Source organism: Oryza glaberrima, chromosome 9 (assembly GCF_000147395.1).
Source record: "Oryza glaberrima chromosome 9, OglaRS2, whole genome shotgun sequence".
NCBI classification, from domain to species: Eukaryota; Viridiplantae; Streptophyta; class Magnoliopsida; order Poales; family Poaceae; genus Oryza; species Oryza glaberrima.
In genome coordinates, this window is record NC_068334.1 from 10,297,870 (window position 1) to 10,323,291 (window position 25,422).

The 25,422-nt window shown below is 41.8% G+C and overlaps 1 protein-coding gene and 1 long non-coding RNA gene across 18 annotated transcripts; one reads left to right on the forward strand and one right to left on the reverse strand.

Annotated features, from left to right (window-relative positions):
- Positions 1–4,404: 4,404 nt before the first annotated feature.
- On the forward strand, positions 4,405–19,725 carry LOC127784486 (putative leucine-rich repeat receptor-like serine/threonine-protein kinase At2g19230). The gene is made up of 13 exons (XM_052311805.1): positions 4,405–4,489; positions 4,776–5,331; positions 15,575–16,068; positions 16,560–16,695; positions 16,795–16,866; positions 16,943–17,014; positions 17,097–17,168; positions 17,362–17,528; positions 17,640–17,917; positions 18,248–18,374; positions 18,574–18,642; positions 18,871–19,060; positions 19,329–19,725. Exons 1-13 carry the CDS (start codon positions 4,405–4,407, stop codon positions 19,723–19,725), a joined length of 2,715 nt encoding a protein of 904 aa, XP_052167765.1.
- LOC127784487 (uncharacterized) lies at positions 13,567–25,138 on the reverse strand. Of its 17 annotated transcripts, XR_008019498.1 has the most exons (9): positions 24,614–25,138; positions 21,592–23,827; positions 20,654–20,721; positions 20,234–20,364; positions 20,012–20,108; positions 16,978–17,057; positions 15,901–16,102; positions 15,551–15,832; positions 13,567–14,296 (listed from the first exon to the last, which is right to left on the reverse strand). It is a non-coding gene; the product is annotated as an uncharacterized LOC127784487 (long non-coding RNA). The 17 variants fall into 17 exon arrangements; XR_008019500.1 differs by lacking the exon at positions 20,234–20,364; XR_008019496.1 differs by lacking the exon at positions 16,978–17,057 and having other exon boundaries at positions 13,568–14,296; positions 15,901–16,129.
- Between the last annotated feature and the right edge of the window lie 284 nt (positions 25,139–25,422).

Sequence of the window (25,422 nt, forward strand, 5' to 3'; positions counted from 1 at the left end):
AGACTGCACATTTGTCTACATGAACATCGAAATGTGCTCCGACAAATATCGCAAAAAGGATGAACGATTGAGGTATATAGAAATTGCTCTACATACATATATATGTACGTACCTAGCGAGGTGGGTTCCGCGTGTACGTTTACAAGCAGCAGCGCAAGAACACTGAAGAACACCAGCTGGGCCGGGGAGAAACCCATTCTAGCTTCCCAGCTTAATCTTTCTTAATTTCTCTCTGATTCCTTCTGGTGAAGATCATCGTCGGTTTGCAGCCACTCTGAAAGTATATCGTGTTGGCCCGAAGTAGTAAAGATCAACTTGAAAAATTAGTCAAAGAGGGGCACACTTAATGAGGTACTCCAGTTAATTAGCTATACATAACACTACCAGATCGGTCACAATTGTATACTGCACATTCGAGAACCCAAGTTGAAAGTTTGATCAGAGGGTTTCGCGCCAAACTATAAATTATTTACAGAGAGGAACGGTTTGAAAGTTGTATGGTAACTCTGTGTGCGTTACTATGCCTTTTAATATATACTCATTGCAGTATTTTTCTTATTCAACAAACAACCCGCACACACAAATACACATCTGTGAATAAATGGTCATTTAGTCAACGAGTCACTAATAAAGATAACTACACAATATTACCGTTGCCAGATTTTCTACTCCTCCTAAATTCTTAAAGAGATGAAGACAAGCGGTAAACTCACTAAATTCCTATTGATTATTGTGCAACAACACATGTGCATAATATTTGTATGGCACCCAGACGGAATCTTGATGGATAGAGTCCTGCACCCATACTTTCATCACCATATCGTTGGTATGTTTTCATCGATATATCTCAGTGCATTGTGGCCGTAGAGTTCTAAAATTGGGCTGCTGATTTTAGTTTTTGATACTTTGTCAAAGGTCTGACACTGCATCCAATTCTCAACAAGTTTTAATTTCTAGATGGAAGTATTAAAAACTGTCCTAAGTTTTTTCCGAAAAACTTAAAAATATAATTGTAATATAATTAAAGTATAGTTGCATTGTAACTAAATTATAACTACGATATATAATTTATATAAAACTTTATGCAACTATGATATGGTTGGCTAGATTGATATCTTATACGTGACGTGTAAGAAAATTTTTTTCTAGCAATTTGTTTTTCTTCATGCATAAATCTCAAGGCGATCCGATCACTACTGGAGAACTGATCTTTCGTCGTTGTACCCAAAATTACAAATATCTTGATTATATCAAGAACCGGTACTAAAAATGCTTCAGTACTAATTCTTAAAGTCCATGTCCCTAGAATATTATTTTTAGTCCTGGTTGGTGTTACCAATCAGTACTAAAAATGCATCTTTAGTAGATCTTTAGTCTCGATCGGTTGGTCTTACCAACCGGTACTAAAGATGCATTTTTAGTACCGGTTAGTAACACCAATCATGACTAAAGATATCTTTAGTCCTGATTAGTATTACCAATCAGTACTAAAGATGTCTCTAGGGTATGTTCAAAAAGTAAAGTGAGATGGTAACGTGCGTGAAGGCTAAGGTTGGAGGTCTTGGGTTTGAATCCCACAACCTATTCATTAGACCAGTATTAAAAATCAAGATATTTAGTCTCGATTGCTACTCTTGGTACTCAAAACCAGTACTAAAAGGGGTTCTCGATTGGTAGTAAAGATCATTTCCCATTGGTAGTAAAAATCTCGATTGGTAGTAAAGTTCATTTCCCATAGGGTTTCTCGATTGGTAGTAAAGATCGAGTGGTTCTCGATTGGTAGTAAAGATCTCGATTGGGGTTCTTGATTGGTAGTAAAGAACATTTCTCAAAGGGGTTCTCGATTGGTAGTAGTACTCAAAACCAGTACTAAAATGGGTTCTCGATTGGAAGTAAAGATCATTTCCTAAAGGGGTTCTCGATTGGTAGTAAAGATCGATTGGTTCTCGATTGGTAGTAAAGATCTCAATTGGTGTTCTCGATTGGTAGTAAAGATCATTTCGCAAAGGGGTTCTCGATTGGTAGTAGTACTCAAAACTAGTACTAAAAGGGGTTCTCGCGCCAGCTATCGAGGAGTGATCCTCTCTAGCGGGAGGTCGCGAGACCCCCCTTTGTGAGTTCGGCCGGGGGAAGAGGCGTGATGATCAAGAGCGAATCTCCACTTCGGTGCTAGCTACTAGATCGACTGTTGAGCCGTGTGAAAGTCGGGTGATTATACAGGTTCGGGCCGCTATGAAGCGTAATACCCTACTCCTGTGTGTGGGATTATGATGATTCCTTACAAGGGGCCTTGTGCTCTAGGGGAACCCTAGCTATTCTCCTTCTAGAGCTCAAGCTATTGAGAGTCGTCCCTTTCTTCGGTGGTGACGGTCCTCCTTTTATAGTTCAAGGGGATACCACATGCACCGTTCAGACCTACCCCTCCACGGGAGGGGGCCCACACGACCCTGTTCAGACCGATATCCTTCGCTTCAAACGGAAGCAAAGCGATTGCTTGCACCCAGGTGGGGCCCTACGCTGTCCTCCGCCTGACACGGGGAGACATCCTTGTCATTCCTTCATAAATGTATGAAGACTTCGGTGGACTCACCATGCGCAGGCGGCGCTCTCGGCAGCGTGCTGATGGGACGGGGCATACCTGCCCTCACCCCGCCTGACATAGGGCAGGACGTGGGGGCACTGCCACCCGTCCAATCACCAGGGTCTGGTCACAGATCGGTCAAGCCCGATTGACATGGGTCAATCAGGGGCGCGCCGCACGTCCGCCCACGCCGCATTAAATGCGGTGAGGGATGGTTGGGGCGCCGCGCATTGAAGGCGCTGAGCAGCGCCTCCTGCGCTGCCCACTCTCCTCGCTACGTGGTGGCCGAGCGAGGGCCTCGGGGCAGCACGCGCCGAGGGCCCGAGGGGCGTGACGTGTCACCCCGAGGCTCTCTGGCCACCTCAGCGCTACCTGATCGTCCCCGAGGGGGCGGAGAAAGACCAGGCCGCGCGGCCACGTGGCTAAATGAGAAGGTTACTTCCCTCTACTGTGCGTACCCCCGGACCCATATCACCGACAGTAAAGATCTCGATTGGTAGTAAAGATCATTTCCCAAAGGGGTTCTCGATTGGTTCTCGATTGGTAGTAAAGTTCTCGATTGATAGTAAAGATCATTTCTCAAAGGGGTTCTCGATTGGTAGTAGTACTCAAAACCAGTATAAAAGGGGTTCTCGATCGGTAGTAAATATCATTTCTCAAAGGGGTTCTTGATTGGTAGTAAAGATCATTTCTTTAGTGGTGGATGGTACAAATCTATAACTTTGATTTGTTTTTGAAATACATGTTACTACAAATTACAAGTTTTAGAGAAACTAATAAAGTCAAAATAATAACATCCATCTTATAGTCATAAAGTGTTTCATAGATTAGATGGTGAGGATTCAAAATCACAGGTGGTTCGCCCACCCACTTTGAAATTCCTTTTTCAACGCTGTACAAATGATGATTTTTCTACTAGTACTGATATCTAAAACAAGACATTTAAATCCGAGCTTTTGATCAGTGATGCAGATTTATAGATAAACATGCATGTGGTTGAAACCAGGGGAGATATATATTAGTAAGAACTGACGCAATCACGTCTTTTTCATGCTCTGTGTGTGTCTATATATATATATATATATATATATATATATATATATATATATATATATATATATATATATATATATATATATATACACACTCCCTCTATCCTAAAATGTTCGACGCCGTTGACTTTTTTAAACATGTTTGACCGTTCGTCTTATTAAAAAAAATTTAAGTAATTATTAATTCTTTTTCTATCATTTGATTTATTGTTAAATATATTTTTATGTATACATATAGTTTTACATATTTCACAAAAGTTTTTAATAAGACGAATGGTCAAACATGTTTAAAAAAGTCAACGGCATCAAACATTTAGAGAATGAGGGAGTATATATCAGCATACACTAGCCATATATACCTTTGATAGGTACATCGATGACGCGCACTGCGTAGAGTGACGACGAAGAATGTGTGATTGAACAGCGCCCTATGTTTTTACTTTCGTGATAGCGAAGAAATAAAAAAAAAATTGCTGTCGTGATCGATCTCCCCGGCCTGACCATTTGAACGTGTACATCAAGGGGTAAATCTACTGTCAATTGAGTCGAAATCAAGTAGCTAGGCTGCTATACATTAATTATCCTAAGTTGACACTTGACAACCAATATACTCCTACATGACAAACACAAGTAACATATCCATAAGTAGATATGAACAAAACGTACTACGTACGTACTACGTAGCATAAGATCGGCTGGTTGTCAAGCCCAGCAGCTGTATATTTCCTGATCAACAGCAAGCAAAGAAGAAATATATCTTGAGTAGAATTAATGAGGTTCTTACTGCAGTTCTTGCTACTTGTTCATCCTATGTTACAGCTGCATGTCCACGTACATGCAGAGCCCGATAATCTAGGTACGTATGTAGAGATACCTGTGTATCTTATGATACCGTCGAACCAATTAATATGCTTATGCGTATCAACCAAAATTTGAATTTTCAACTTTAAATTTGGAGTTGATTTTGGTTTTTTTTTTTTCATCGAAGTTTATTTTTCAGTATTTGCTTTTAGATCACTGAGAAAACGTATGTAAAAGTGTTTTTCATAAATTATTTTTCATTTACAAATATTTTGTTTGGGTACATAGCAACTGATGGTCTATATATGCTTTGTAACATCTCTGAATTAAGAATCTATCAGGGTTCGTGAGCATCGACTGCGGGCTAAGTGGTCCTTCCTACATGGACGATCGCACGAACATTTCCTACGTCTCCGATGACGGGTACATAGCAACCGGAGAGAAGCACGAGATTTCATCGGAATACAAAAGCCGAGCGCTGTACACGTCAGACCTTAGCCTGAGGAGCTTCCCTTCCGGCGGCCGCAACTGCTACGCCGTCGCCGCCGCCGCGAGAGGCCGCAAGTACCTCGTCAGGGCGTGGTTCATGCACGGCGACTACGACGGCGGCGGGAAGAGCCTCGCGAGCACGCCGGTGAGGTTCGACCTCTACATCGGCCTCGACATCTGGTACGAGGTGGCAGTCTCCAACGCGGCGACGTCGTATGCGTTCGAGGTGATCGCCGTCGCCGTGGCCAGCTCGCTGTCGGTGTGCCTGCTGGACACCGGCCATGGGACCCCGTTCATCTCGTCGCTGGAGCTGAGGCCGCTGAGGGGCGACATGTACCCGGACGCCATGGCCAACAAATCGCTAGGGCTTTACACACGCTGCAACATGGGCTCAAGCAAATACCTCAGGTCTGTCATCTGTTCGTTCTATTCGTATTAGTTTGGATTTGGTCTAAGCCAAAAGATCCTGCTGTTTTTCAACGTGGAGTTATCTTCATTAACAATTTAATATCCCGGCCTATATATACTACTCTAAAAGTATATTTCTTTTTTAATTATTACACGATGCACATGCACATATCTACCCACAACACACACTCATCCACCCACGAGAGCACGAAAACAGGGCTTCAGCTCCACTCTATCGGTAAAACTCAACTGACGTATAAGTTTTGGTCATCCAACTTCGTCTTCATCATAGAAGGACAAAACTTCTGAAAAGGGATAATATATGTAGAAGACTAAGTACAAACTACCATACTCGGCATGCCATGCCAATGATATAATCGTGCAAGGGGAGACAGATAGGGGTTTGTGACTCTTTTGTATAAAGTCGGTTGCAAACATTTATAGTTTAAAACAGTAAAACATTTAGTTAATTTAAGGCAAGATTAATCTCCACTGAATAACGCTACGCTACATTGAACTGGTCCAACTAACCACCTAAACTACACCAGTTCATTATGTCAACTTAATTAGTAGTGGGACTAATCATGGCAAAGTTGGTCAATGACCCAAAACTATAGCATGACTATTCGAATAGTTTTACTTTGGCCAGAGATGTAAAACTATACCCACAAGAGACAATCCATCATCATGTTACTGTGCTAGGCTTGGCACGTTACGATATGAGTGATTCTGACAAGACCATTCGTATAAGTCACTACAAACCATTCACACCACACTAAGGTTTCGCCCCAACCCCTAAAACCAGGACAGGTAGCCCCCCGTGCGCTGCGGTGAATCCGGAAGCCGCTTAGCTCTTAAACCAGGGCCAACCAAATTCCATCACGCCCACTCTCTCGCCTGGGTGACGAGGAAAAGAGCAAACTATACTACAAGTCTAGCAATTGACCACTCTTGCTTGTGGCAAGTACAATAAGTTTTCTAGAAATTTTTCGTGAACCGATCCTTAATTGCCATGGCTGCGATGATCAAAACCCTACACCCATAGCCCACCATTAAGCAATATTTTAGTTAAATAATTATGACCAATAAACCATGGTCAAACCTCTTAAGCTCGTAGCTCATCATAATGCTGAGTGTTCATAATGTGATTATCCCATTAAGTGAGCTAGTGGTACTTAAGCATGGCTAAAGTATATGATAATTCTATGTGATTAGCAAAGCATGTAAATTATTTGCAAAGAGAAACATTTACAAAGTAGTCTCAACATACTCAAGGAGAAATGTGTAACTTGTTGTCTTGCTTCTTCACTTAATCTTCTGAATACTTTTCCTCGTGGTCGCGATATTCCAAAATGGCAAATTCTACACGTTAGCATGCAAAACAAGAAAAACCCTAATAACAATGTAAATAGTACATGAAAAGTAAAAACAATATGCAGATCTCAATTCTAGATGAATTTTACAAGTTGAATTGAATGGCATAATTTGAAGTTCATATTAATTAGTTATGAATTTAAGAAGTATTGAACCATTTAAATCAATTTATGAAACTAAAATGATTTATGCCGCAATTAACATTTATTTATCAACTGAAAAAGAGAGTTATTATGTCAGCATGAGGCACCAGCGCCAACACGTGGGTCCCACAAGTCAATGGCTTAAAGGGGTTGGCCCACGGTGGACTCGATCCACGCGTGCTCGAGCGATGCACCAAATGGTGCACATGCGACGCCGATGTGGCACCGCTGTGGCAGCTATAGATAGCCATATCGCCCAAGGCCCAGTGATTTGGCCCCGGCCAGACACAACACGGCCTGACTCAGGCCGTGCCCATGTTGGGCCGGCATGGCCCGACACGAAGTTCAAGGATGCGAAACAGACTTATTTTCAACCATATGTAAGGCACGACACAAACAATAGAGAGGAAAAATAGACGTGTTATATGGCACGACCCAAAGAGTAGGGACGTAAAATAGACTTTTTTAGCTATATATATACTCTCTCCATCTACTTTTGATAGTTATATTTTCAAATCTGAAAATTTTATTTTTGATAGGTATATTTCAATCCAACAACCTATCATCTTAATGATTTTATCGAATTTAATGCGTGACTCTCCATTCTTCCACACATGATTGGCTACATGGGCTTTGAGAAATGTAAATATTAATGAATCGCTTGTTTACGAGGAATGACTAGTAGCGTGTTTAAATGGATGATAAGTAGAATTACTTATCCTTGGTCTATGTGTTAAGATAAAATATGACTATTAAAAGTAGATGGAGGGAGTATGTCACAGCCCAAAGAGGACAGAGGAAAAATAGACTTATTTCAAAGCAGGCACGATGGGCCGTCCGTGCCTTCGGGTCAACACGGCACGGCCCGACTCCATGCCTGGGCCTGAGTTGCAGCCTGTGGACAGGCACGGCACAGCCTGAAGTGCTGACCGTGCTGTGCTGGCCCGATCACCTCGGGCCGTGCGTAGCCCGTGCCTGGGCTAGGCCATGCAGGGCGGGCCTTATGGCCATCTATAGTGGCAGCCACACGGACGGCCCAGTTCACCCCAACAAGGATCAGGTGGTTGTGGGCGAAGGGGTCCGGCGCCTACCGGCCGGCCATCTAGGAAGCGGCAGGAGAGGAAGGGAAGGCTCACCGAGCTGCCGACGGCAAGGAAGGCGGTGTGTGGAGCTCGGCGATGAGGATATGGTGGTGGCCAGTGCGGGACAACAGCGAGGATGGCGCTTCGGTGGCCACTGGCTTCGGGATGGAAGTGGCCATGCATGGTGCGCCGCAACCTTGGGGAGTTGAGAGAGGGCCAGAGGGGTCAGCAAGGGCTGTCTCCATCCCAAGCGCAGCAGAAGGCGATCGGAGATGGTGGAGAGAAGCCGAGCTCACCTCGCATGGCGGGATCGGTGTTCCGGCGGCAGATGGCTTCAACGAGGTGGTGGTCGGGACGGCCCGGGAGCTTACAAAGCCGAGGGAGGCGGTGGCACTACGAGGGGTGGCCTCTAACGGTGGTTGGAGGCGACCAGAGGTGGCAGCCGGCGGCAATGGCTCGGGTTTGCGGAGAAAGTAGTGCTCCGGCGGCGTCGCCGTCAAGTAAGGAGTGGCCGAAGGTAGCCCTCGACGTGGCAACACTAGCGGCGCAAGGGTAGTAGTGCGGCGAAACCAGAAGCGGCGGCGAGCGACGGCTGAAGGTGTTGGCGCTTGGCGGGATGATCTTTATTGCTTCGGTGAGGTGGGATCGAGGTCGAGCGAGACAGCAAACGCCGAGAGCGTGGCAGCGTTGTGGATGAAGTGGGGTCGAGCCGGCGCCATTTTTCGCGGAGAGAGTGGGGGAAAAGGGCAGGGAGGGAGGCACGGAATCGATGCGGATTGACCGGCGACGTGGGGGAACGGCATGGCCGGCGGGAGGTTAGGGATAGAGCTGACATGTGGGCCATAGCACCACATGTCAGCGGGAGGAGGAGGGGCGTGGGCGATGGGCTGGCCCGACACGGGAGCAGACTGAGCGGGTGGCTGGGCCGCGACCTGCCGCGTGAGGCAAACCGGGCATGAGGAGATGGGCCGTACAGGGGAGTAAAGAGATGGGCTGGTGGAGAAGCTCAAACAGATTTGCCACAGAGAAAAGGCAAGGAGCGGGCTAGGGTCGGGGACGAAGAGTAGACTTGGGCTGGAGACGGCCCAAAGCAAGCAGGGGATTTTTAATTTTTTTTCCATTTAAATAATGTTTGAAATAAACTTTGTTTTATTAAAACTATATTTTGTGCTCTGAAAATTCAAAGATAAATCCCAGCGAGTATGTTAGGGCATGAAAAATACAACAAAAATATTCCCAGCAATGAATTATTAAAGAAAAATTTATCCTGCCATTAACTTCACTTGTAGATTGATTTAGATTTAATAATTTAATAAAGTCTAGAAATAAATTATTAAATGATTCTTGAATCTCGAAAGAAAATCAGGGCGTGATACAATATAAATTCGTAGTCTCACTATAAAAATTATCAGTAATAAAGATGTAAATCTCGTGAAGCTCTACAACTTAGCATATTTCCACCCAAAGTCGTTTGAGAAAACAAAATCATCAAAAATTTGCTAGATAACCATCTGCACTAATCAATTACACAGAAAGTTCATTAGGGAGTTCGCATGTGGAAACTTTTTTTTTCTTTATTCTTTGAAAATGCCCAAACATTGAAAAGTTTCATAGAATAATTAATTCAAGCCCAATTGAGGTGCACCAAAGTCCTCTAAGATCCTTACAATATTTCCTTTAATTATGGTGACATTAATATTTCCCTTTAAGAGACAATTGCTTATTTGACCATGTTTAAAAGTCTAACTACCAATCTTGACCTTACCTTTTTTTTCTTATTTGACCCTACTTTTTAAAAACGAACTCTATCTGACCCTGTTTCTACAGCACCGTTAATATTTCATTTAAGAAAAAAAGGAAAAAAAATTACTTTTCGTAATGACCAAAATACCCTCAAATCCTTTCCACATCTCTATCCCTAATTTTTTTTTTGAAGAAAGGCAAAAGCTTTGCCTTGTGTATATTAATAGAGCAGGAGAAAAAAAAAAAGGGTATATACAGGGTTAGCCGAGGAAAAAGACTAGCCCGCAAAAAAGGAAAAGAGCTAAGTGATATCTCCCAGGATTCCAAACTCCTGTAGGGTTGTTGCCCCTTCTTTGACCCATGCTCTTCCTTCCTCCTTGACCTTTGCTAGGATTGAGGATGGTGATGATGCAGAGTTTCGGAAAATTCTTGCATTGCGTTCGCACCAGATTTCCCACGAGACTAGAATAATCATAGTCTTTAGAGGCTTGCAGGGGGTGTTTGGGGACTCCGCAACGAGAGTCCACCACTGCCCAACAGAGTGACAAGTTTCCTAGCTACCCATCGGAAGGTCGATGCATGTCCATCTCTGGATTTCTATCCATATTCTCTTTGTTAGCCTACATTTGGCCAGGAGGTGTAGGGCCGATTCATCCACCGTGCAGCAGAGTGGGCAGATCTTTTGGTTTTGCCATCCTCTTTTCTCCAGTCTGTCTGCCGTCCAAACCCTGTTTTGAGTGACCAACCAGGAGAAGAATTTGCACTTTGGCGGCGCCCAGGCCTTCCAGATTGATTGGTTGAAGACGGATCGCGCAGCCCCGAGGAATTGGAGTCTATAGGCCGATTTTGTAGAGTACTTCCCGTTTGCTGTGAGGTTCCATCGAATGTTGTCTTGATTTTCGTTTAGCGGCCTCATGTTTCTAATCATTGTCCAAAGGCGGACATACTGTTGGAGGTGGCTCGCCTCCGTGATACGAGATATTTCGATGTCTCGGATCCAGTTGTTTTATGATATGGCATCGTTCACTGTTCTGTTCTTTCTTCTAGAAGCCAAAAAAATATTCGGGGTGATATGTTTCGGAGTTTGATCATCCAGCCATTTCGAGCTCCAAAATCGTGCAGTTTTGCTATTGCCCACCGTTATTGTTGTTGCGGCCATGAAGAGATCTCTATCTAACTTGTTGCACGGTAGCGCCGTCCCCACCCAGGGTTTTTCTGGTGCCACCCATTCATTCCAAAGCCATCTGAGTCGTAGTGCTGATGCGAATTGTTGAAGATCCATGACTCCAAGACCACCCAGGTCTTTGGGCCTGCAGACTCTTTTCCAATTTACTTTGCATTTTCCACCAGAGATGTTTTCGCCCCCCGCCCAAAGAAACTTCCTCCTCATTTTGTCAAGTTCTTCTATGGTTCCATCTGGCAGCTTTAGAGATGTTAGGTGGTAGATGGGCTGTGCAGTGAGGACCGATTTTGTCAGGCAGATTCTGGCGTCGGTCGACATTAATTTCCCTTGCCAAGGGGCGAGGCGCGATCGACACTTATCCATCAAAGGCTGAATGTGGAATTTCTTTAGCCTACCTACCACAAGGGGTAGGCCAAGGTACTTCATTGGAAAGTTTGTTAGGCCTGCTGGGAAGATGCCAGTAATGCTGGATAGATCAATATTGTCACATCGGATTGGGGCAATTTGGCTTTTGCTCATGTTCGTTCAGAGGCCAGTCACCTGCCCGAAGTCGCTTAGGATGCCAGTCAGATTTGTCATGTCTTGGACGCTTGAATTCACAAAGATGGCCGCGTCATCCGCGTAGAGGGAGGTTATGAACCTAGGGGCTCTCCCCCTAAGTGGGGATAGATGCCCTAACTCCGTTGCTCTCTCTAGGAGGTGGTGGAGTGGGTCAATGGCGAGGATGAATAGAAGTGGCGAGAGGGAGTCGCCCTGCCTGTGGCCTCTTCCATGCTTTATAGGCGTTCCTGGGCACCCATTGAGCAGGATCCTTGTTGTTGAAGATGCCAGAATGTTGGAGACCCAATTGGTCCACCTAGATGTGAAGCCTTTTCTCTGGAGGAGATCGATAAGGTAATCCCATCTCACCGAGTCAAAAGCTTTGGTTATGTCCAGCTTTAGGAGGAGAGTCGGCGTTCTTGTTTGGTGGAAGTTCCTCGTCAAGTTTCTCACATACATAAAGTTATCATGTATGCATCTTCTCTTGATGAAGGCACTCTGGGCATGACTGATCAGGGAGCCCATATGCGGTTGTAAACGCAGGGCGAGCACTTTTGAAATAAGCTTCCCGATTCCATGTATGAGACTAATCGGCCTGTAGTCCCCCACGCATTCTGCCCCATCTTTTTTTGGTATGAGCACCACATTTGCCGAATTGAGAATCGAGAGGCTATTGCTTCGCAAGTGGTCGAAGGAATGAATGACCGCCATGATGTCATCTTTTATCGTTTCCCAGCAAGCTTTGTAGAATGCTCCTATGAAGCCATCCGGGCTCGGGGCTTTGTCGCTGGGAGACTGCTTTAGCACCGCGTGAACCTCCTCTTCAGTAATGGGGCCATTAATTGCGGAACGGTCGACGGCTGGCAATCGCAGGACATCCCAGTCGAGGTCTTTTAAGCGTGGGCTTGGGCGTGCCATGAAGTTTTGGAAGTGTTCTTTGATAGCGGTAGCTTTTTCATCATGGTTTAATTTCCACATGTTCCCCACTCGTAGCCTTTGGATGAAATTTTTCCTTTTTCTCGCATTCATCCTCAAGTGGAAAAATTTAGTGTTTGCATCCCCCTGTTTAAGATAGGTGATTCGTGCAGCTTGTTTTTTATGGGCTCTTTCCACGACTGCAATCCCTAGTACTCTATCTTTGAGGCCCCTTCTTAGTGTGAGTTCGGCTTGGCTCAGTTGTCTTGACTCTTGGGCTATATCGAGTTGTAGAATAACCTCGAGCGCCATGTGGAATTGTAGCTTCCCTAAGAGATGAGCTTCTTGCTTCCACGATCTTAGGTTGTTTGCCGTATGTCCCAGCTTGTGAAAGAGTCTATGGTGTGCTTCATGATGGGATTGGGGGGCTGACTAGGCTTCTGCTACGACCTCTTGGAAGCCTAGGAGCTAAATCCAGAAATTCTCGAAACGGAATGTTCTCGTTCGTGGAGTCTCTCCTTGCCCCGTTAGCATCAAAGGGAAATGGTCAGAGAGTGAGGTAGAGAGGGCATGCAGTAGGTGTCTCTCAAAGGTTGTGTCCAGCTTGCGTTGCAAAAGAAACGATCCAGCTTGACCAGGGTTGGGTTATCTAGTTCGTTGCTCCAGGTGTAGCGTCTATTCTGAAGTGCGATCTCCTTGAGTTTGTAAGCGTTGAGGGTTTCTTTGAAAATTCGCATCTGCCTACGGTTCCCTATCCGTATCCCGCCTCACTCTAGCGGCGACTGGGTCCATGACCATGGCGTGGTCTCAGCCATATGACAAGTGGATCGAAATTTTGAGCTGCCTATGGAAAGGAAAGTTCTTGGGACCTGCGAAAATTATTTATATATTACTCTGTCATCGGCTTCATTTAGAACAATAATAGGTTTGTTGGAGTCCTTTCCTCTAGATTCCTCTAATTTTTGTGTGGCGCATGGTGCATGGGAAACGACGGCTGGAGAGAAAAAAAAAGGATTGAACTGGTAATGGCATTTGGAGTACCACTATTTCAATTGAAAAGGCTGCAAAGTATAAACCACAAATTAAAGTTGAGAAATAAACCACAAATCAAAGTTGAGAAAAAAAATGCTCGTACTGGTGGCAATTGATATTACAAATGAAACACCCATAAGACATTAGTACAATACATGTTTAGTTGAGTATAGAACGAGATACTTAGTAAAAGGAACACATAAATGTAGTGACTGCTGATAATTTCAAAACTGAAAAGTTCTTTACGAACAAATATTCATCATCAGCTACCATGGATTGTTCCCAAAATCCTAGATAGCATACAGATACAGTGGTACATCTCTAATGTGTTCGGCACCCCTTTTCCCAACCTATCTCTATTATTTTCCGTGCGCACGCTTTTCAAACTGCTAAATGGTGCGTTTTTTGCAAAAAGTTTCTATACGAAAATTTCTTAAAAAAATCAAATTAATTTATTTTTTAAAAAAAATAGCTAATATTTAATTAATCACACGTTAATGGACCGCTCCATTTTCCGTGTGGACTGTTCCGGTTGGGAACCACGAATGGCGAACACAGATCTCTTTACTTGCTATATATCATCACCTGCAACCATGAAACCAAACAATAACAGAAGACCGGCAAAACTCAAGACTATGAGTCAAAAAAATTACAGCTCACAACCTGAATAATCTGGGTTGTACAATTGATATAGTCCTAGTCAGGAACTGACAATCTGAGCGGAAATTCAGTCCCACACCCTCACACCATAAAAGATCTAGCTTGTGAGCATGTAAAGATCTAGCTTCAGATGAACATCTTGATTTACAATTCCCCCATACATGCATATTGAAAGTGCACATTCGTATTAATAGTACTGACTGATTTGCAACTACTACAAAAAATAATTAACCTGTTATTTGTCAAGCTCATCCGTCGGTTCCAACACCTCCTTTGCTCCCCTCCTAGTTTATCTGAAAAAAGACAAATTTGTAGATCAAAACCAATCTTGAAAATCAATCGTTAGAACAACAAAAACAATCTAGTGCAGAATAACAGTGCCGATGCAGTAATTAGAGTTGTTTCATGTTTGATTCTCTGATCCCATACTTGCCACATGACACATCAATAATTTTGAATCATCCTATGCCGCTATGCACATGGAAAGTATTGAAAACAAAATAACTCGAAGATCAAATTCTGAATTTGGAGAAGGTCTTAACAAATGAAATAGTTCTGTTTTGAACTATCCACAATTTGTTGATCAGAAATAAGAAATTCAGAAGAAGAAGAAACTACACATGTCACATTTGCCTGGAAAATCATACACAAATATAGCATTCTAATTGCAGGTCACATTAGTTTCAAATCATATTTCATATCTGTGCAGCCCCTACAACCCCCAGCAAGTATTCCAACCCCTAGAATTTTCAGCAAACAGATTAACATAACATGCTAGCATATTTATATCACTATTGACTCATTGACAGGACTCCACAGTGTGTTCTTGCCCTGTTTTTTAACAACACAGAAGCCATAACATCTCAATGATTATACATGATAATGACCACAATGATGGTAAATCTCAACCTCTTGGGAGTTGGGAGCAATAATTAAAGATGTTTAGCAATAATTAAAGATGTTTAAGTCAAACAAAAGGTGAAATTACAAATCTCATGTGTAATTTGGTCAGATATGTGTTGAGAGACAGGGTAACAGAGCAATAATCCAATGGTTGTGCGTTGGCTAATGCTGAAGAAATCTCTAATCCGATACATCTATGTTACTGGATGATGTGGAAGAGAGAAAATATTTAATACTACATTCATCACAAAATAACTCTATTTTTCACCCATTCCGCACAAACCAATACAAAGGCAGAAAGAATGGAATGCCATCCACTTTAACAAACCCCAATGTAATTGTCTATCACTTTTACAAACCCCATTGCATTCATCCCCTACTTTTATAAACCCATTGTATTTGTCTCCTACTTTAACAAACTGCGGTGCAATGATTGCTTAAAAGATGAAGTTATTTTGGGACAAACAAGATGGTGAAATTGAAGTTATTTTGGAACAGAGGGTGTGCATGCGAGTAGAAGGCAATTATAAAGAACCTGTTCAAAGACAGAGCCAAGCTAGGTTTGACACCGAGCCCAAGCTGAGTCAGAACCTGAAATTTACACATCTTCAAAAACTAATTAAAGAGAGGTTTAAAAAACTCACAAGTTTCTGGCAAATATCTTTCAGGTATCCAGAAGACAAGTACGACCGTTACTGGTGGATACCACTACAGTACAGCACGACGTGGCTTAACATCTCTACAGATGACACTGGCATGAACTACTACCAAGATGACCACATCCGTGTGCCGGTTGCCATCCTCCAGACTGCGATCACCACTTCTAACATTTCTGTCCCTCTGGACGTCTCTTTCTATACAATTTCTAAAGGCCGCATTCCAGCTCTAACTGATGCAGTGTTCTTCTACTTCCTGCACTTCACCAACTTCGAGCAGAAGCTGTGTCAATTCAACATATATTACGGCAAGAATAAGTGGGAATCCAACAACACACCGGTTCAGTTGTATCCCATGCAGCCAATGTACTTTCCCAGCGGTGCTCGCAGCTTTTCTAACATCTCGCTCGTCGCCACCAATGCCTCCGAGCTGCCACCCATGCTCAATGCTGTAGAGATATACTACAGTATCCCACATAGTGACATCACCACGTCCCCAGACGATGGTACACATGCTAACTTATCTTACAAAACAAAAACCTGCGCAAAATCAACACGCATGCATGTCTAGAAAACAAGTCAAACAAACAAGTTATAAAGATTCACTTAAATAGAAGAACTATGGTGTGGTGATCAAAGGTCTACAATTAGACTCTCCGTAATTTAACCGAGTGTAGGAGGTTGCAATGTTTAGGCTTGTAACTACACTGTAATTCCAGATGGCCATATATTCATGAAGTCTATTTGTTGTAGTTATAGTCGCAAACATTAGCATATGACTATTTTTTATGTCATGTACTCTTTCTAACCTGAAATCTGACTTTGGAGTGTGGTTACATTTTATCATGTCATATGTATTTCAAAAAAAAAAACTATTTATAAGGAGTGGGAAACAAATGTGAAAGCCTCAACAAACATAAGTGAATATATCATATACATTTTTTTGATAATGAAGTAGTCATATACATAACAAAATGGGTATTGATTTCATGTCTAGTTGATGCCATGATGGCCATTAAAACTAAATATCAAGTGAATAAGAACTGGATGGGTGATCCATGTCTGCCCAAGGAATTTGTATGGACTGGACTGCAATGTAGGTGTGACGGGGTTGGATGCAGAATAATATCCTTGTAAGTTGATACTTACTGAACTTTAAAAGTCTTGCTTTTGATATTTGAATTGGATTGTTTGTTTCTTCTAAAATATTAATAAAATAAAGATTTCCACAGAGACTTATCATACAGTAATTTACACGGTGCGGTATCTGATGAATTTTCCTTCCTCCAATCTCTCAGATACTTGTGAGTACAACAAATGATGTTGTAATTAATTTATTTATTCTGATTGTTTAGCTGTAAACTCCACAACTTTTTTCAGGAACTTGTCACATAACAATCTGAATGGATCAGTACCTGATTCTTTAGCAAGCTTATCATCCCTTATTCTTCTGTGAGTCTTTCTCTTGCCAAGTTGTCATCGACAAATCAACAACCTAAGTACATACATTGTGGGATAATTCTTTTTTCTTCAGAGACTTATCAGGAAATAATTTTGATGGTACTATCCCTGAAGCATTATGCAAAAAAGGGTCACTTAATTTTAGGTTTGTTGGATCTCCACTAACAGTTCCTTTTAAATTTAAGTACAAACGTTTTGGTATCAAAACCATCATGGCACCAGAAGTCTTTTCAAGAACTTGAACCTCTTGAGCTCATTAACTTCGATTTTTTTTTTAGTTTTCAAAAAATCTCTAATGACAAAGTATATCACTAATTAATTGCTTCATTGTTTCTCAGATACAACACCTATAATGATGATCCATGCAAAGAAAAATCACCAAACAAGAGAAATATATCTGTCCTAACAATTGCTATAGTGACTCCCGTGGTGGCAGTGTTATTGGTATGTCTTGTGCTTATCCTTTGTTTCTGCAAGAAGAAAAGAGAGCAACAAGTGACACAAAGTATGAAGATGATTTTCTTGCCATCTTTGGATGCTTGTTTTTCTCCCTGATTGTATAACTGTGTGACAGCAGAAAGACATGACATTTGTCAATGTTTGTTCTCTTATGAAGGTTTGGTCCATCAATGCATCCCCCATAGTGTGCATCCTGCTGGAATTCCAAACTCTGGAAGTCATATTGACATCAGAGGTCACATATTGATGTCTGACGACCATGAAATCACATACGAGGAGCTGGTAAAGATAACTGATAATTTCTCGGAGTGCATTGGTCAAGGAGGATTCGGGCCTGTTTATCGTGGTCAGTTACAAGGGAGTATACAGGTTGCTGTCAAGATGTGCTCTCGAAAACCAATACATGGACAAGGAATAAGAGAATTTTTAGCTGAGGTACTTAATGTTATCTAGTAAGAGTTCATGTAACATAAGCTTTCAAACTAATCCAAGGTAACATGAGCTATTTGTGTGGTATTGACTGGAGTCATGGTCCACCCACAAGCATTCAAATCCTGGTGCCAACAATTAAATATAGTTATGTGCATCTTTAGCTGGTGTAGAGGCATGAAGTTATCCTTCCATTATAAAAAAAAATTATTCATTATATGAAATACTAGTTTAATTATTATCATAAAGGCTGTCAAAATTTGTCTATATATTTGAACTTTTACTGTAGGAATTAGGTCTCATGACTATGTCTTATATGATTCTCTTATATTGTAGGTTGACAGCTTGAAAACAGTACACCACAAAAATCTAGTACTGTTGATTGGATACTGCACAAACAAGAATCATTTAGCCCTCATTTATGAGTATATGCCTAATGGAAGTCTATTTGATCATATAAGAGGTTTGTGCTCTTTGTATTTTGAACCTGTGTTTTCATATAGACTGTAAATTGTAATGCTAATGGTAAGGGACGGAATTTAGAGTTGACATGCAATTTGATATTCATGGTATTACTATTCCTCACTTTACATGAGACTACAAGATGGAGGTATTGCTTATATGGTTTATCATTGTCTAACAAATCATAATTTATTTATTAGGTAAAAAGGCTAATGTTCAAACAATGAGCTGGCTACTACGCACAAAAATTATGCATGAAGCTGCACAAGGTTAGGTTCAGTGTGTTCCATTGTATTATTTTTTACCATATATATATAGACAGGTTAATTATGTCCCATCGAGTTCTCTCCCTATACTAATAGCTCTGTTAGGTGGAGGGGTTGGTATACACCAGCACGAATCCTAAAGCGTGTGGATGGTAGAGATTCCTGGTGTAGATACACATATGTGCAGTTCTGCATCTTCAATCTCTTTTTGACGGTGTACCTCTAATACAGGTCTGGGCTACCTGCATTCAGGGTGTGTACTACCTATAATACACAGCGATGTGAAGTCACACAACATTCTACTAGGGGAAAATATGCACGCCAAGATCTCTGATTTCGGATTGTCCAAGTCTTACATTAATGAAGCACAGACTCATATATCAGCCACTGCTGCTGGCACCATAGGCTATATTGATCCAGAGTTTGTCCCTAAGCATATGCATTTAACTTAAGTATTGTTTGCCCTTTGACCAACTAACTAAATGAAGCAAGGAAGCCTCAATCTGCAATCTGTCCCCTTAAAATTGACAACACAAAACCTTTCAATTGCTTTATCATGAAGAGAAATGACCTAACGATGTCACAATTGTTCACATTCCTATGTGTTCAACACTGGTTGCACATGATGGAATATTAGTTTTCCTTACCACTGGCTAAATACTCAAATCAACCATATTTTTCTTGTTTAGGTACTACTTCAGCAGCAGGCTCACCATGAAAAGTGATGTGTTCAGCTTTGGAGTTGTTCTGCTGGAGACTGTAACAGGTGAACCACCCATTGTGCCAGGCGTTGGGCATGTCGTGCAGCGTGTGAGACAGAAGGTTAGCGATGGTGACATCAGTGCTATCGTTGACCCGCGTCTTGAAGGTGCATACGACATGGGTTCGGTCTGGAAGGTCGTGGACATAGCACTGCTGTGCACAAGGGAGGTGTCTGATGATAGGCCAACAATGACAGAAGTGGTGGAGCAGCTGAAACACGCCTTGGCATTGGAAGAAGCTCACCGTATCGATGGCCGCAGCGACAATGGCCAAGGCAGCATTAAGCCAGATTTATCAGCCGACTGGGCACCATTGGCTAGATGATTAAAGACTAGCCAACCTATTTTGAAGTCATGTTCTCCAACTGTTCTGTTGGGTTGCATCTATGATATACTGCTTGCTTTTCATGTCATGTATCCTACTACATATGCTGTGTTCTGTGTCTTATGATTGTGAAGGTTTCGGACAAATGAGTTATGCGTAAGTGTAATAGAGGAACATTTTGAACTAAATGAATAAGGATTTCCTTGAAAATTCTAAATAGTACTTAAACAGAGCTTATCTTATGCACATAGGACCAATATGCAGGTAAGTGCAGATAACTAAATACCTGTTGCTTGTTTAGTTAGTTTGCTTGGTTGCTTCTGGATAAACATCGGGTCAAATAGATCCGCAGCTCCACTCAATAGCATTCTGTCTGGATAATTCTGCAAGTAATGGTAAAACTTATTATACAGTACTTCCATTGAAGAATCCTATTTAATATAGAAATCAAAATGTAAAAGAGAAATATTTGAACAAGAACAGAGGAAAAGATCCAAATATGACATACAGGCAAAAGCAAAGCCTGAAAATGCTGACGCTGGATTTACTGGAATGGATGCGATTACTCCTTCGTGAATTGCCAAACGTAGGTGTTAATTCCAGTATAAAGGGATTGAGTTTGTTGCTTCACTTCGTGTACTGGATAGGGGATTCAAAATTAACCATTTGAAAAATGAGCATGGGTGTGGTCAAGTGTTTGTGAATTGTGATGCAGATAAGTAATTTTGTTCATCCTTCACACAGTAACTCAATAAGTATAGGTTGTGTACAGTCCTGTCCAGTGTTGTTGACATTATCTCTGGTACACGGGAATTACTCCTATTACATATATGTGCTGAGTTTGTCTACCCAAATGTTGATATGTAAATTTCTCAAAATTCAGCCTTGTTGCCGATGCTTTAGATGCAGCTAAAAATTGATTACCAACCATTAGCTGTTGTGATTTCTTGCCCTGCACAGATCAGCGCAGTAAACCTTCTGGCTAGCTCGATAAATCTGCAAGAACAACAAAACAATTTATTTTTCTTAGATACTAGTAATATGCCCGTGCTAAACGCTACGGTGTAATTCTATTTGTCTTTAATAATTTTTAAAATTTCATGTTAGCAAAAAATATTTTTATAAGATCTGTGCATTTGAACTTAATTCAATTCATATCGTACATAAAATATATTTCATGTAAAGTGCAGTACTATTATATTGCATGGGCACAATAAAACTTTAGAAGACTTAATTATATATAATCACTTCAGTATACAATATAAAAGGGCAATATCGCTTAAAAATATGTTAAACAAGTATAGAGTTATTCCGTTATTTGTTGCGGGCACAAAATAAAGCATTTGATACATATATAGATTATATCATGTAGGTAAATAACTGTCCTAATGTTTAACACTTGCGATACACTTAAGAAATTCTCGTGCGCCGCTAGGAATGTTGCTTTCACACTCATTTTGCTCGTACATCAACAGTTTTTGTGAGTGGCATGCGTATGGTTATATATATCCGCGGCATTATAATGCCTGCACGTGGCATTATCCATTTAAGTTGTATGGATGAACCATATCGAAAAAAAAATTAATCCAGAAACATTTTGTTAGCATGTATCCATTAATGTAATACAGACCATAATTGCAATCTCAAATGACAGTCTGGTGGAAACTGACGCATGTAGTGTTAGATAGTATATAGAAGATAATCACACGACATTCGACTAAATATGCATCGATGGTGCGGAAAGATAATGATTATACAAACAAATTGTATGACAATAAGAACGACAATACTGATTGGATCTACAAATGGTTGCTTGTTTCAATCCACCGGAGGCATTTTATGTACCGTCAATACATCATTTCTCACCAGTAGTAATCTTGTAGAGTTGCACCCGTTACTGTCACGGTGTTATAAAGATATGGGCTCTGCAATGAGATAGTTATGCACCAAGTTAGATGGTTATGCAGTCTAGCGAAGGTCAATAAAAAAAGCAGTGAACCCCCTCGAAACATACACCTTTAATGTACATAGAGAGTGAAATTTGCATCTTACTTAGAAAATGATTAGAGACATAGTGTAATTTGCAACACATATACCTTTGCTGAACTCAATGTAGTAGCTCTGAATCCTATTTATTCACGAAAGAAGGAATCATCAACACGGAAGTACTTTAATTTTAAACAAACTGACAGATCAAATCCCAAAGTAAGAATAACAATGAATATTAATCTAAAATTAAAAACACGATACATATGGAAAACACCATTTTAATTTTCTATTATCATTTTCGTAACCTAATCATAAAAGCTTTCCCCATTCAACATAACTGCCAAGTTTAGTCCATGTATTAATTTTCAGTAAAAGAAAATAAAATGCTTTTCCCTTTCAACCTGACTAATTGATAACACTGTTATTGTCCTTGTTGACTACATGTAGAATAAGTTTATCTCACAATGTAAAATGCAGTTCATCACATGATACAAGAATCGGAAAGAGAATACTAATCTACAATGTCTTCTATTGAGATTAACCTTGCACCAATTAAATCATATCCTACTTAGATAGCTCACAAATTCTACTCGCTTAACCGCTGCATCACATATAGCATTTTGTTTTGATGAGAAACTAACATAATATTATAACTGTGTAAATTTGGTACGCATCATTTACTTGACATTGTATTTCAGACTATGTTTTACAAATCTCACGTGATTAAAAAACATAGACCAACGAGCAATAAGAACAAATTAATTAGAGCAGTGGAACAAATTAGCCTGAGATGCAATCTAAAGTGCAAACCTGAGATTTTTTTTTTAAAAGAAAGAAAACATATCAGAGCAGTTTATGACTTTTAGAGACTTGCTTTATATGAGCTGATCTGAACCTTGGTCACCGGAATAGCGCTCCATATGTACTTCTTTTGCAATCAGGAGTCAAGTTAAAGGTGATTGAATATAAAACCAGTTACAAACAAGATCGATCAGGGTTAAAAGAACAAAAAGTACAAAGGCACTCACAATTAGAGTTCAGTTATTCAGTAATGTATACCCAACATTCAGTCTATCCGCACTCCTGTTAATTTTTCTAAATATTCAGCAAGGCAAATTTTCTAAATATTCAGAATTCGGATGGTTTGTTAATTTTTTACATATTTCAGATGTTTGCTTGGCTGCTCAGTCACCCCTCTCTATCAAAAAAAACAACATATTGATGGACATATCGCCTCTAGGAGTATAGGACAGTACATCTTACAAGGCTCTGTATCACCGAAGCACATTACATTGTCCAATATGTGGTTAGAACCACTCAAAATACAGAATTCCTTACAACCTAAGTGAAGTGCTGCTCAGCTAAAAGGATTTTAAAAGAGCACACTTATGCTCAAACTAAATGTAATAATGAACCTAAAAGAATTTGAAAGAGCAAACTTATGGTCCTGAGCTAATTTTTTTTTTGCAAAAAGTGCATAACAAAACGGGTCATAATTATGCTCGGAATAGCATGATTAAACACAGCATGCATAATTATTCAAATGTATCCAGTAAAATGAAGGCAAATGCGGGGGTGCGGGGGAATAATCAGAAATTCCCTCCGCTGACCTCAGAAATGGTCTTCTGCTGCAGCCTACATAACACATTTCAGCAGCTGAGAATCACAAGTTCATAACACATTTCCACTAACCTCAGAAATGGCCTTCTGATGTGCGCATTCGGCGGGGGAAGACAGTCGGCGTCTCCTCAATGAAAAGTGAAATAAAAGGGAGAAGACATACATGCTTGATGCTTCATAGTACATCACACTTATGGTCATATTAGGGATGGGGATCAGGTAGGTGGAGAGGTGGTGGAGTAGGGTTTTTGTACCTCTTGGCGGCGTTGACGCTCAAGGTGGAGGCAGTGGCAGTGTATCGATGCAGGAGTCCGCGGCTCGTCAGCGTCACAGATCGACGAGGCAGGTGATGGATTCCTGGAGGCGCGTCGGTGGAGCGGATCGGCGAGGCTTGTCGATGGAGTTATGGCGGCGCGGACGAGATCAGCGAGGCAGACACCCAGGAAATGACGCAAATGTAGTCCCTGGAAAGATACACCTCACCGACTATACCCTGAATTAAAGAATAATGGAGAACACAACTTGATCAAATAGCTTGTTCTAATATGCAAGATGGAACACCTAAATATTTTGTCAAATATCAATTCTTTTAAAGCTCTCGTAGGAAATTTCATTAGGAGAAATTTTTTGTGTTTGCCACTGTTCATGCTTATGCTCTACCAACTGCCATTTCGTCGCATGCAATGGTTACAGGCTCATGGGAATCGGACTATGGCAATTTGAAGGCATTATATAAAAATTGGAATATGGCTCGATTTTCTCCAGGCTCTAGCAGTAGCATTATATAAAAATTCAGATATTTTTTCCTGAGAAAGCAACAAACTGAAAACTACAATGCTGCCTCATATATTCTTTAAATTTAATCAATTTATCTTTGTGCATGGTTGTTGGATTTGCCTCCAGTTTTAGTAAGATCAAACGAACAAAAAAGTGTCAGTTATGACTGAGAAAGGAAAATACTCTAGAGATCATCACATCATAAACAGGTAATGCATAGCACCTTCAGTTTGTTCTCAGCACATCATCAGATTAGTACCTACATTATGCCAAAAAAATTGAGCTAATCCCAGTTTTCTTCGCTAACTTTTATATGACAAATAAAATGATCTAAACTCATATCACAGTAATAAAAAGACCACAACCAATACAAAAGGAAATGCCACCCTGACATTAGAAAACTTGAAGGAGAGATGTTGAATTCAGATTAGTTTGATCCCTTGTTTTTCTGCATATGAACATATATCTAATTAAAGGAGGAGGAGGAGGAGGGGATCTATACCTTTCGGAGATGGCGGCGGAGGGTGCGTAGGGTGTGGTGGACTGGACGCCGCGACCGGGGTCGGCGGCGGCGAAGGGCAGGGATCGGCGGCAGTTACCCGACCGAGGAGGAGCAGGCAGCGAGGGGAGGGCCGGTGGGAGCGGAGATCGCGTGGGCGCGGCGCTGTGCGCGTTTGGCGGAGGAAGACGGTCGGCGTCTCTCATCGGTCCGGCGGCGGCTCCCGTCGATCCGGCGGCGGCGCACGTGGGATCGGCGGCTTAGGGGGCGGCGGAGGTGGAGCGATGGATCTCCCGTCGGTCCGGCGGCGGCTCCCGTCGATCCGGCGATCTCCCGTCGATCCGGCGGCGGCACACGTGGGATCGGCGGCTTAGGGGGCGGCGGTCGGCAGTGTGAAGGTGGAGCGATGGACAGTGATTGCGACGGCGGCGCTAGAGAGCGGGAGAGGCGGCGGATAGGGTGGGGAGAAGGCGCAATCGCGGATTCGCAGGGAGAGGGGGACGGAGGGCGTAGGCTCGCAGCCGCGCGTGGGCCGGGGGTGGGGTCGCGGACTCGCGGGCGGGGTGGGGAAAGAATGATAGTGTGCGGATGATCTGGATCGTTAGATCGAGTGTAGATGAAATATCGTCCGTTGGATTTGATGAATGAAGTACGAAGGATGTAAGACCCAGTTGGTGAATTATAGGGTAGAAGAAGAAGATAGAAAAGTGCCACTAACAGAAGACGAACATCTATATCTATATCTATACTAATATAAAAAGGAGGAGTTTCCCCTCCAATCCTAAAGGCCAAATCAGAGAAAACTAGGCCCA

Coding starts and splice junctions, on each gene's coding strand:
- LOC127784486 (XM_052311805.1), top strand. CDS start 4,405: ATGAGGTTCTTACTGCAGTTCTTGCTACTTGTTCATCCTATGTTACAG. Junction 17,529..17,639: donor AGAGCAACAAGTGACACAAA/GTATGAAGATGA, acceptor TCTCTTATGAAG/GTTTGGTCCATCAATGCATC. Junction 17,918..18,247: donor TAAGAGAATTTTTAGCTGAG/GTACTTAATGTT, acceptor CTTATATTGTAG/GTTGACAGCTTGAAAACAGT.